Raw genomic sequence first — 13032 nt, forward strand, 5'->3', positions numbered from 1 at the left:
TTCTCCAAATTATCTTATGAATTAATCATCACAATGTTCTGCTGAAGTAATGATTACTTTGCTCTACTGAAAATTGTAATAGATGGATCATCATTCTGTGGTTTTATTATTAATGTGTCCAATACCAAGTCCTCAAAAAAACATCTCAACAAGCCAGATGACAACAATATCAATCTATTCCAGAGACCTATCGGTATTAAAGCATGCAGACACTGACAGTCTCTTACTTTATACTGGAACAATAAGCTGCAGAGTCGACTATAGCATTCACTGTCTGAAGACGTCTGATTTAATAAAAAACGGTTCATTAAAGGTTTTGCTGGGTTCATATAAGCCTCACTGTGCCTGATCTAGATGCATTTCAATGCAGTTATTGTGATTTCCTTCTATTTTTCTGTTAAATGTATTCAGTAAAAACTGAAAGATGTTATGCCGTTTTCTTTTAATATTGTTTCGAAATGTAAGAAAAATATGAATCACATAAAATCTATTTGTCTCCTCTAATAGCGCAGAATACCTTCCTTTCCAAAACAATAAATTGAAGTAAAAACATTTAACTCAATGGCTCAACTACATTAATATTTAAGCAGCTAGCTATTTCTGTTACAAAATCAGCAGTGCTGCTTGCAGGTCCTGCAGTTCCCTCAGTGAACTGTTGACTATTTGGAGTCTCTGAGGCTGCAGCGTGTGGACGGCTAACATTGTTTATCTGTACACGATTGCCTGGCTTGTGGGCTTGTGTGCTCTAAAAGAAGCAGCAGCAGCCTGGAGAAGATCAGCAGCCATAAACTCTTAAGAAACAAATTGTTCCTCACAAGCACAGTAATGAAATTGAGTTGCTATTGTTGGGCTCAATGTTAAAAAAAGGGGGTTACAGACCAGTGCTCTCTATCTCGGGGCAACATTGTTTCTGCAGAGCGTATAATGACTATATTTTGTTTCAGAATATATTCTACAGGTTACAAGCTGGTACAGCATTAACTTCAGTGGGAAAAGTTCTCACGTCTGTCTTAATACAATACTCGCATGCCCAAATGTGGGAAAAAAAATATCACTTTTGTTTTCATACTAGAAACACAAACACCTAACTTCCTCAGACTGAAGGCCTCATACAGCATTAGGTATGGTCATCATTTTACACAGAATAAGACTGGATTTTGTCTCCATCTCTTACATTGGAATCACTAGAAAAGGGTCTCCTTAAGACTAGTATGGTGAGGAGTAATAATTACAGCGACTAATAGCTATTTCCATTTACAAATTGGCAGAGTATTGTATCAGGGGAGTCTCAAGGGCGACTCGTAAAAGCAAGTCTTTTAAGACTAGACAAAGCTTTTCCGTGGACTGTTATCTACAGTCATCATCAGAATACAGAATAACAGCATGGGGTTGGATGATGGCTGTCATTTTGTCACTTTCCGTTCATTTCGGTACACCAAAAAAACCAACAAGGCAGGAAGAGAGAAAAGCCCAAAATGTTAACATTTTATTTACAAAGTTGTTTTTTTGTCATACAGAAAGTAAAAATGTAGCTACAACCTTGATTTGTGCAACAGGCGGCCACACTAAAAATCATGGCTCGCTGGTTGCACAGCTGCTATAGCAATAATTTTATTGGGAAAAATAAAAAGGAACAGAACAAAATAATAAAAGACAATAAAATTGAGAAATAATAGACCCAACAACAAAAAAAATTATTCATCCAACGAAATATTAAAAGCACAGACCCAAAACTAGATACCAGTCCCAAAGTCCTCACACGGGAATACATAAAGAGGGATCGACAGTGAAATTGTGGAATGCTGAGTGCTGGGCTGCCTGAGAACCTCTGGGCTGTGGGGAGGGTGAGGTGGAGGGTGTTGGGTGGCTCTCAGTTCCATGAAGAGGGGGGGAGGGGGGAAAAAGGGTGTGGCAGCTCCACTCGGCCCGCCCATCCGGTACAGTCTTGCCCCATAAAAAGAGCTCAGAGCTGGGGGGGGGAGGGGGGTGGGTAGACATGGATTACAAAGGCGGTGTGAGTTGTAGGAGGGCGGACGTTCGGGTTTGTGGGAGAGGAAGGGTAACTCGGTAGGCTCTCGTTTTCAGTTTTGCTCTTAATCGTCGTCTTCATCGTCGTCATCGTCGTCCTCATCCTCTGGCTCTCGCTTTCTCTTCTCCCCTTTGTCAGCTTCCGCTGCTTCTGGGGGCAAAGAGACTTGAATTTAAGCAAAACAGTGAAGATGTTATAATCCATTGCAGGCACAACAGCCAGACTCAGTCTAACCCTTTAATCATACAGGAAATACTTAAATATATATATATATATATTTTTTAAAACACATTCTACATACAATATAGTCGTTACGCTTTACTTATTGTATACATACACAGGGTTCTTTACATGTATTCAGTGTTAATTAAAAACAGCTTGTATCTTTCAGCGTTATCAATCCTCCAGTGGGATCTTAGAGAGGGTGGGCAGTGCTTAAGAATGGTCACTATCATGTTTTGCTGCCCCTACATGATATATTGTTACACCATAAGGAGCTGAAAATAAACAGTGTCAGATATGTATCTTCAGTATTTAAATCTTTCAGGATTTAACCGACCCTCCTGAGATGTTTTACACTGGCGAGCTTGTCTTAGTTTTTGTGGCTTAAGAGATACTAATATTCTCAAACCATTTTTTAAATAATTGATCTAACTATATTATGTTATTTTACTATATGAATGGTCAGTGATGGGCAATTGCTATGGAAGCCACGCTGAACGCTCCTGCACAGCTCCCTCAGTAAACAGACCCACCAGCAGGTGTCATATTATTCCTGATATTCAGTTTTTATTAGTCATTATCAAGTGCACCCACATATGTACATGTACTTACCCTTCTATGCACGCATTGCTTTTATTTAAAGCTGCAGCTTATGTACAAAAATAACATTTTAAATCTAAAGGACGCTGCCTTTACTCAGCCATCCTGCCGTCCCATTAATGGCAAAACGGCTTCATTTCCAAAGCTTGACTTCAGCTGTTTAAGTACATTTCACTATTGACTTTCCTTTACTTTAATAACACAATAATACAAAAGTAAATATGGTACTATGTAGCATTATTTTGCACTTTTATTTTTTTATAATTAAGTAAGAGTAAATACAAATACGAAAAACTTTAGAAAATGTGAAATATTTGACTTAAATCTTAAGGAGTAACTTTAGAGTTTGTACTTTTTGAATGCATTTTCGAGATATACAGGGAAGGGTGTTCAACTATGGCAATGGTACATACCGTCTTCGTCCTCATCTTCTTCATCTTCATCATCATTTGCTTCCCCATCCTGAGCACCCTGAGGAAAGTCTTCCTCCTTGGTAAACAAAAAAGTTAACAGAAAAAAAAAATCAATCCAAATTCCTTGCAAGAATATTTTCTGCCAAATAATTTCAATTACATTTTTGGGGATTACCTCGTCGTCTCCGCTGACCTCATCGTCGTCTTCTTCTCCTTCTACCTCCTCTTCATCTTCCTCGTCGTCCTCTTCCTCATCAAAGTCCTCCTCCTCTCCGTCCTCATCTTCCTCCTCCTCCTCTCCCTCTGCAATTACAAAAGCAACAACGAACTGGTCAACAAAATGGAATCGTGCCGTAATCGAAGTCCAACATTAGTAGACTCCATCATGCTCATAGTGAGAGTGTTGTCATTTCATATCGATACATTTCCAGCTACTGTGGATTTAAGGATCAGTAAAGCAGGAAGACCTGAGATATTGGAAGAACTTCTCACCTTCATCTTCATCGTCATCCACGCCGTCTCCGTCCACCTCTCCGTCAGAGTCGGAGGCTTCCCTGTCCTCCATGTCGTAACCATCCAGGTAGGTGAGCTGAGGCAGCAGCTTGAACACACTCTCTCTGTAGTCATTCAGGTTTGTCACTTCACAGTTGAACAGGTCCAAACTTTTCAGGTTATCCAGCTTTTTCTGTTGATCAAATTCGGGAAAGAACTGCGATGAGAAACTGCTGTCATTTTAAGGGTAAAAGCAGATAGTTGCTGAAGTGATATATAATATACACATGCTGTATTCATGCAGATAGATATGTACGTTAGTGTTGCTGCCAATGTATCTCAAAACACATACCAACGGTTCCAATGTGCTAATGTCTTTCAATTTGTTGCCACTCAGGTTTAGATGTGTGAGGTTGGGTAGTTTCTCTGCTAAAACATCAAGGCCACCGCTGATTCTGTTGTCACTCAACTCCAGCTGAAAGACAGGAGAGGGAAATGTTATTGCAGCTGACATTTAGTCACACAATTCAGCTTTTACATGGGAAAGATGAGACATCTTTATTTTTATTTTTTTTACCTTTTTGAGTTTTCCTAGTTTGGGCAAGTTGGAAACTGACATTAAGCCAACATTTATCAAACTGAGGAACTCCAGGTTGACAAACTCAGCTGTGAGGCCTTCGATTTTTCCTTCAACTGATCGACAATTGTCAAGGACAAGTTCTCGTACCTAGAATACAGAAAAGTAGAATACATCACATCAAAAAATCATCTCCAGTTTAATGCATTTAGTGAAACTACACTAACAATATATTCTAGAACAAAAAAATATTATATTTAATATATAAAATATTTTACAAACTCTTTTCTGAAACAAAAGAATGCCATTTCATTTTTTAAGGCAAAAGAAAAAATCGAGAAAACAAGCTGGCAGACACCATAACATATTTAATGGTTTGTGTTGTTTAGGGAAATGGCCCTTTATTGTGTGTAAAGTTATCTAAAATGCATTTTGTAGTTGCTGTAAAACATTACAAAACAAGTCTGAAGGCGGAGTTAGTTTGAGTCGGTTAAAGCCAACACTGGTTGCGCAATTCAATGTTGGAGAAAAACGTTGCAAAAAAAAGTTAGTGGCAAACGTCAAAGATCACGATTTCTGAAGTAAAACACCGAAACGGTTCTTGTGTCTCAGTCTAAAAACACGTGTGTGTGCTTAATGTATCCGGGCACGATGGGTAATATATAGATTTCATTGACACAATGAAGAGCAAAGCGGTGGCTCCCCGTGGCCTGCTGATGCAGTCACTAATGACAAATGCAATGATTTTTAGTGAGCTAGGTTAGCTCTCTACAGGCTAGCCGTTGCCCCTTTTAAACGCTGCCGTGCAGCAGAGGAGCAGTCTGTCTGCCCGCCATTAGCCAACCCAACAGCAACGGAAAGGATTGCGAATACACCCTTAGTACAGATTTTCTTGTTTTCGTTAAACCAGCTTTCATTTGGGAAGTGGAGTATTCCTTGTCGTCGAGCGAACGACCCATATTGCCCGTTTGTTACAGGGTACAACGTCGTGTTCAGGTCGAAGGAAATATACTGAGAACGGAAATTTAGTAAAAAAAAAACAAAGATGGAGACAGTTCCTTTCTCCCAGAGCTTCAAAGACGACAGAATGACAACATGGCGATTCCTGAGATACAGTATGCAGTTCTCTGAACACTTCAATGGGCAAAAACAACTGCTTATAAAGAGTAATTATCGTTATTTACACGTTACCTAAGTTATTTTTCGGTGTTATATCAGTTTTATTTTATGCATGAGTCGAGGGTGAAACGCCGACCGTCGAGTTTTTGGCTGCCCACGCATGAAGCGCGGTGCACCGGATCTCCGTGTCATTCAAGGCTCGGTTAATGAAACCAACGGTCAACAAATTAATCCGTTGGGTTGCAGACAACGACAAGTTTAGCTCAGCTTAACAACCATCGGATGAAAGAGTAGTTGTGTTCTGACAGTTTTTAAGTGTACAACTGGATATATTTTGTTGTCTTTGTACAGTGGGGGTAATGTGGCGGGAACAAAAACACGAAGTTAGATGGCTGTTGTCTGGATGACTGAATCATCACCAGGCTTTATTAAATAAGTGCAGTATTTAGATGAAATGGTAACGTTAACGTAGCTGCTAAACAAGCGTGTAAGCTATTTTTTGGGGAATAAATTGCTGCACACTCCCTTTGGAAACGTACGAATCGCAACGTGTCTTTAAACCAACCCACGGTCACACGAATATGTATTTGTTAGTTTGTGTAAATATCAACTGGCTTATTGTAACAGTGGCTTAATGTTAAGTGATCAACGTATATGGATGACTCGTGAATCAAGTGACTGTTTTTTTTTTTTTGTTGTCGCTGCTGAATCTGACCATTTGATATTAACGTACTCTCCGGGAATTTAAAGACGTAACTCGTGATGGCCGATGGCCCGTTTACATGTAACAAACAACTCATTTTGTAGCACGGACGCCTTTGGAGTTGTAAAGAGCATTTTGCAACGAAAAAAAAGCGCCCCATTTTTAGCAGTTATGCTAGCAGCAAACATGGCTTCCAAGGTCTGTATGAAATGTACCGCTCTGTGAATGCCAACCGCGGCGCAGGATGCAAATCTCCTAATATATCAGCGTAAAAAAGAAGTTTACTAATTGTGGTACAACCGGGGGAGTCCTTCTGAACCGTGTGTGGGTGCACCACTGGACAAGGAGGCTGCGAAACGGTTAAAGCACCGCAATAATGCCAGCGAGCGGAGGAATCGCCGTTTCAAAGTAACGATTGAATAACGTTCATAGCTTTTCTCCTCTCGTTGCCCCTATACGCCCAATCCAGAGCGGTATAAAAGGATTAAGCTTGTTGTGCGAGTGTTTTCCGCCCCATTATAAACCAGAAAACATCATCTAAAGCCCATGTGGTCACCATTACGTTAGCCACACAGGTCACTCGCAAAGCAGAAAAAGTAGCAAGCAAGGCTAGCAAAGGCTAGCCAGAAAACTAAGGGTTGGTTTTTAAAAAAAAGCACGACTCACATCAGACGGTGTCCTGTTTCTTAGCTCCAAGTGGATCCTCTTTTTCATGTCCATCTTGCCCTATGAAAGTGAAACTTTTCTCTCTTGGGTTTTGGTGGGATCTTCAGTCCAAAGGCAGAGATGCCCTAATGGAGGGAGAAAATAGGACTGTATAATGAACTGAGCCAAACGCTAAGTTAGTCGGAGAGAGGAGAAACCATGGAGGGAAACGGGACTGAAACAAAATATATGCTCAACAGCGCCATCTGCGTCCAGAAACGCCCATCGCCCCCATGAAAGGCATTGCAGTCACAAAACATGACGCTGCCCCCGAAACTGTGCTATGATGCAATTTATTTCTGCAAGGAAAATGCTGTATGTTTAGTGAAGTATAGAGTTTTTTTTGTCTGCAAAGCCAGTTTTATTAAATGAAGGAAATCAGCATTATGGGCACAGTTTACTGCGAGTACCATTCAACCAATTAGACGTCGATAAAGTAGGTCATATGGTCAACTTTGTTTATCTGCCTAACTTGCAGTTTAATGTCTTGGAAACATCCCCACGTTCGATGTATTAATCGTTATAGTGTAGTGATTTCACATTGAATGAGTGAACAAGGCGAATATCTAACAAATAAATCCTGCTTTGATTAGTATTCAAACCTGTTGCCTTCCTTTGTTTGGCAAATGCATGATTGTAATTGTAGCCCAGACAGTGATGAATGTATGCTCCTTGTGACCGTTTTCATCAATAAAGTGCTGAATGGATAACTTGTGTTGTACTTTTGGTTCATAAATGCCAGATTCCTTCAACCGTTTGGACACACGGCGAGAGAGGAGGGGTGTGTTTGGTTTGTAGTAAAGAGAGCATTGTATATGCACATGGGTGAGGAGGGCAACCCCCCCCCCCAAACTACACCCCCCTTTACTTCCTGAGACACCAGACCCCTCAAGTACAAGTCTACCGAGTAGGAGTTGTTGCCCTTTATACATTAAAATATGAATCACTAATTATACTCTGCATTTTTGTAGGATTATTGATACAATTTCTAGCTTAGTTATTAGTAAAATAGTAAATATTTATCACAAATAAGCATAGGATCCAGGCTACAATGTTATATGTATATGCCTTGTGCAAATTATTTGTTCATAATATATAGACTATGCTATAGAATATACTATATAGAATATCTAGTTTTTAAATCAGTGTTTAATATAGTAGAAAATGTACACCAGAAGATGGCACTGTACTGTCTGCTTTGACATTCTTCACATTTAAATTGCATTGTGCAACAGTATAGGGCTGTGGGTGAGTGACAGCCATTACTGCATGTGGTTGTAATGCTGATAATAATCTGTCATTTGGAAAAGATGTGCACACATGGAAGGAGTCCAGTCGTGTGTCTGTTATCAGCTGAAGAGTTAACTGTACAGCCTGGGGTCTTTTTAAACAGCTGGAAGTTGACCTTGATACTGAAGGTGCTGCTAAATGTTCATGGTAGTTTCAATGAGTGTGTGTGTGTGTGTCAGTTTCTGTTTGAATATATGGGACAGTTTGTTCATCTCAGTCAGTGCATCCCAGAGAAGGAGGTTATACTTGGCATTGTATGGCCTTCCAAGATGATTTTTAAAAACTGAATTCCAACCGGGGCAAAACAGGTGAATGAGCACATTTTCCACAACAGTCACAAATTCAACAGAGAGTAGTTTAGATTGAAACACAGTTCTCTTACTATAATGTTACAAAGTGAGTGTGAATTTACAAGAAGCTTCTTGAATTGAACCAAGAGACCCTCAACATTTCCCCTACAGCACTGGAGGCAATTGGCAGCAGAGTGTTATTTACTCTGCAGGACAGCTTCTTTCTCTGAGTGGCTCAAACACACACATCAATGTGCTGAGAGAAGATTGAGAACACGCCCCAACTGAGCAGCTCTCCATCTGTGAGATAAGATGCCTCCACTCCGGTTGAAGACAGGATTCCTTGCTTGGTGTCGGGCGGTCTAGTGGCTTTTCAACACAGCAGTCGACCCAAAGTACTTCATGATATATTGCTTTATTAGAAAAAAGACAGTTTTTAGTATGTTTATTGGTGATTATTATTATTTATGCAAAAAGAAACACGCAGGGGTTTGGAATATTGGCTCATTTATTTCATATTCAGAACTGTGGAACTGTTTAGTGCCTGCCAACGATATTAGGTAATTTAGACATTGAATAATTGTCTATATAAATTCAATCACAATATACTTTTGCCACAGCTTCACTATCAGCTGCTGGCTTGCACATAAACATGCATGCAAAACTGAATTTCTTTTTATGTTACTAGTTTAATTAAGACAACATTTTAGTCTAATAAGCCTAATACTTTATCTCCCCCTCTACCTCATACATATTTTATCACACGCTACCATCACACAACTTGCTCCAGTCATTTTTTTCTCTCTCTGTCAAAGCTGTGCCAACTCCACCAGCTTTACAAATACGATAAGACCAAAGCTGCAAGAACTCTTCCAGCACTATGGTAATGGTTAACCAGATAATTCATTTAGGGGTGGGAAAAGAAAACAGTCAGAAGTTATTCTGTCTTCATTTCTGTGCTTGCCCGCCTTCAATGAGTTGAATTCATTCATAGCAGGACTCAGAATGGAGGAGACGTTGCAGCAAGAGAAACAAGTGTCGGAATATCAAAATTCGAATGAAGACCAAGGTAACTTTTAAGATTTACTTCTCTTCTTTTTGAAATTAAGTCTATTTCAGTATTTCCACACTAGAAAGTTGAGTGTGCCAGTTATTCATTTGCATACTGTGTGATATACTTTAATCAACAGCTAAGCTACTGTTACTACTCTTTCTGTATCTTTGAAGCTGAAAGAACCACATCTTTATACGCCATCAGTCTCCCACCACATTCTCTGGTCATGCATAAAAAAATACTGCTCTTTGGTTTCATGCTGCCCTCGTTGTTTCTCTGTTTCACAGGTGGAATCCGTTGTCGATTGCGGGACAGGGATCTTCTCAGGAAGAGAAAAGCAGAAGCAGAAGAAAAGGAGACTAACCTGTGGGTTTTTGGGTAAATTTACAGAAAGGATTAGCCAATGTTAGTGCAGTGACCTACATTTACAGCTATCTTTATTTGGAGTAACCATTATAGGTTTAGCAGTGCAGACAAAATATACAGTACAACCCAGTAATGATACAGTACATCATTGTTTTAATGCCATGGAGAGTAAAGATGTTAGCATCAGAAGGCTTTATTAACAAAACTGGCTTCTATATAACACTATACTTCACAATGCACGGTTAAATCATTATCAGCACTCCAGCTGCTTATCATTCCTCTGCTTTATATTCAATATGGAGCAAGAGGAAACCAAAGGTTGCTCTTGTGTTTCTATTGACGCCCCAGATCCAGATCAAGGACTTTGTACTATTAGCTTTGCAAAAGCACCACAGAAAGCTGTATCAATGCCCACTGTTAGGAGGTTGATTTCATTTGTTGAACTCGCTCAGGGTGGAGAGTCAGAGGAAAAGACCCAGGGCCGAGAGTGGCACAAAGAGGAGAGGGAGGCCCAAGAAGAGCGAGCCCACGCCGGAGACCTCTGTCATTCAGGAGGAGGCAGCACTGCCTCAGGAAGCTCCTGCGGTGGTGGTCCCTGAACCTGCTGAGGTCATCCCAGATCAAACACCAGGCTCTCTATCCCCTTTACTTGATGTGGAATCACAACCTTCATCTGTCCCTGCTGCCCCTGCACCTCGGCCACTGCTTGGATCCATCTTTGCTCCTACTCTGACTTCTCCAGCACCAGTTAACCCGACTCCAGCGCTTTTTTCATTCTCACCTCCTGTTCCATCTCCCGTCAAAGTTCTAGATACGGCTCCAGTCCCTGTTCAAGATTCAGCTCTGGCTCCAGATGCTGTTCCAGTCCCAGTCCCAGTCCCAGTCCTGACTCCAGCCCCTGTTCCAACTGCAGCACCTGGTCCTGCAGCAGCTCCTCCTCAGATGGAGACCCTTTCCGCAGAGTTACAAGGCAAAGTGGCCCTTGACCAGGTCCTGATTAAGGACTTGGGCCCAGATGAGGAGGAGGACTTCTCTGCATTTCCTGAAAAAAGAGCCGATGAAGGTATTAAAGATGAAAATGATACAGCAAGGAGAATGAATGGTGTGGATTGCATTACGTATTGTTGAAGAGTTTTCATTTTGTCCTAATATGAATTGTATCCTGTCTTTTTTTAGATTTGATTGGGACGTCGTTGATCAACGTACCTGAACAAAAGGAAATGTTCTCAATTCCAACCTTGTCCCCGACGCCTCCTCCACAAAAATATTTCCCAGGAAATGTATTCTAATTTTCTAAAACACACTTTTCAGATACTGCCTCGGCTCAGACTTGCTTCTTTTCTGATCACAGTTTGTATCCGAGTGTTATTTTGGTTAGTGTGCAGCCTGTTGGTTAAAGAGAACAAACATACTGAGCATATGCATTGCTTATTTGACAAATGTATCAATTCAAAACAAACATGTATGCTTATTTATTCTGGTTTGTTCTTCACTGCGAAGCTCATTAATTATTTTTTTGTATTTTGTATTCAGTAAACAGCAAATTTTGCTTGCTTTTATTTAAGAGTAAAGGGTATAAATCACTGGGGATGATGTATTTGTAATTACGGATTTATTTGATAGAATTTTGTAAAAAGTTGTTCACCTAATAAAATACACTGCTTACAATCATCTGACTGTGGTCATAATTGTCTTTATTATAATGTTAGATATACATGATTAATGATACATTGATACAATAGATTATATTGGTGTTTTTGTACAGGCTCTTATGATAGTGTCATGGATTTATTCATGGCTAAATGCAAAAAGTCTATTTCATTATTGCTTACAGTGTTAACAGAATATCTGTATGTCTGTATTTCATCTGTGCCTTGTTTGTACAGGCCTGTGTAACAGTATTTGGCTGGTAATACTTAACCTAATACTATATACAGAGGTGGAGGCTATTTGGAGCCTACAGTTAAAATAACTATGCCATAATGTAAAAATACTCCATTGCAACCAAAAGTTATGCATTCAAAATGAATATTTTCAAAAATGTATTCAAAGCATGAAAAATGAAAGTGTTCATTATGCAGAAGAATGGCCCCCTGTCAGTGTAATATTATTATACATAATACTATTTGAATATCATTACTGATGCATTACTACGTAGGCAGGATTTTAATGTTGTAGCTGGCGAGGTGGAGCCAATGTAACTACTTTATTCTGCTTCATTTATAAAACTACACTGTATTATAAGTTGATCTCTTCTTGTATATGTAACATTTTAATCTGTAGACAAGCTGTAAGATAAAAGCAGAACAATGTTTCCTTCTGATATGTAGTAGAATTAAAGTTAATGCAAATAATCAAAGCAGCACTTGTACCACCACTGACCATATTGTACAATTTTCGGTTGGTTATTCAATTCAATTCAATTTATTTTGTATAGCCCAAAATCACAAATCCCAATTTAACAATCTGTACACATGTGACATCCTCTGTCCCGGGACCCACACATCAGAACAGGAAAAACTGAGGGAGAGCAACAGAGGAGGGATCCCTCTATCAGGATGGACAGAAGTGCAATAGATGGCATGTGTACCGAATGAACGACATAACAGAGTTACAACACATTCAATGCATATGACAGAAATGATTCATATAATGAAAGTTGTAAGCAGAACAATGATGGAAAATGTACGACTACTAGTAATAACATTACATTATGAATAGTAATATTCCTTCTGTATTCATAAATAAAGCTTATTTAAAAAAAAGAAAAAGAAAACGATGAGGGTGACATTACTCTTGGCTGACCTCTGCTGATATAAAACATGCAGTGGAACCATCATGTGATGTTTGGTCATGTCGGTTATATATGAAGAAACTGATATATTTTTATATTAATAATTGAAATTACTGTGTTGTAAAAATAAATAAAATAAAATAATAATTAAACATGCAGTGGGCTGCAAAACTGGTGCAAATGTATCAATTACTTCTGCAACACGAATACGTAATTTACATGTGTTAGCTGCAAGTCGAGTTTTCTATCTACATTACAATACCCAATATACCCAATGTAAGCCTGTAAGGTATCGATAAGCAGAACGTTCCCCTGCTCAGATTGTCAGGTATGCTGTCACCTGGAACACTCCTGGTTGGCCAACAGGAAGTCAAACTC

The 13032-nt window shown here is 39.5% G+C and overlaps 2 protein-coding genes across 4 annotated transcripts; one reads left to right on the plus strand and one right to left on the minus strand.

Moving 5' to 3' along the window:
- Positions 1 to 1967: 1967 nt before the first annotated feature.
- Positions 1968 to 7515, minus strand: anp32b (acidic (leucine-rich) nuclear phosphoprotein 32 family, member B). Of its 2 annotated transcripts, none has more exons than XM_079158870.1 (7): positions 6822 to 7515; positions 4334 to 4483; positions 4109 to 4231; positions 3757 to 3949; positions 3440 to 3567; positions 3265 to 3340; positions 1968 to 2179 (listed from the first exon to the last, which is right to left on the minus strand). In XM_079158870.1, exons 1-7 carry the CDS (start codon positions 6873 to 6875, stop codon positions 2094 to 2096), a joined length of 810 nt encoding a protein of 269 aa, XP_079014996.1. In that variant the 5' UTR covers positions 6876 to 7515; the 3' UTR covers positions 1968 to 2093. The 2 variants fall into 2 exon arrangements, with proteins under 2 accessions (XP_079014996.1, XP_079014997.1); XM_079158871.1 differs by having other exon boundaries at positions 1968 to 2176; positions 6822 to 7513.
- A 1896-nt stretch (positions 7516 to 9411) lies between these two features.
- On the plus strand, positions 9412 to 11525 carry hemgn (hemogen). 2 transcript variants are annotated; one of them, XM_079158868.1, is made up of 4 exons: positions 9412 to 9509; positions 9782 to 9872; positions 10313 to 10923; positions 11037 to 11525. In XM_079158868.1, exons 1-4 carry the CDS (start codon positions 9446 to 9448, stop codon positions 11147 to 11149), a joined length of 879 nt encoding a protein of 292 aa, XP_079014994.1. In that variant the 5' UTR covers positions 9412 to 9445; the 3' UTR covers positions 11150 to 11525. The 2 variants fall into 2 exon arrangements, with proteins under 2 accessions (XP_079014994.1, XP_079014995.1); XM_079158869.1 differs by having other exon boundaries at positions 9782 to 9860.
- Positions 11526 to 13032: the final 1507 nt, after the last annotated feature.

This window comes from Pholis gunnellus (genome assembly GCF_910591455.1).
Source record: "Pholis gunnellus genome assembly, chromosome: 5".
Taxonomy (NCBI): Eukaryota; Metazoa; Chordata; class Actinopteri; order Perciformes; family Pholidae; genus Pholis; species Pholis gunnellus.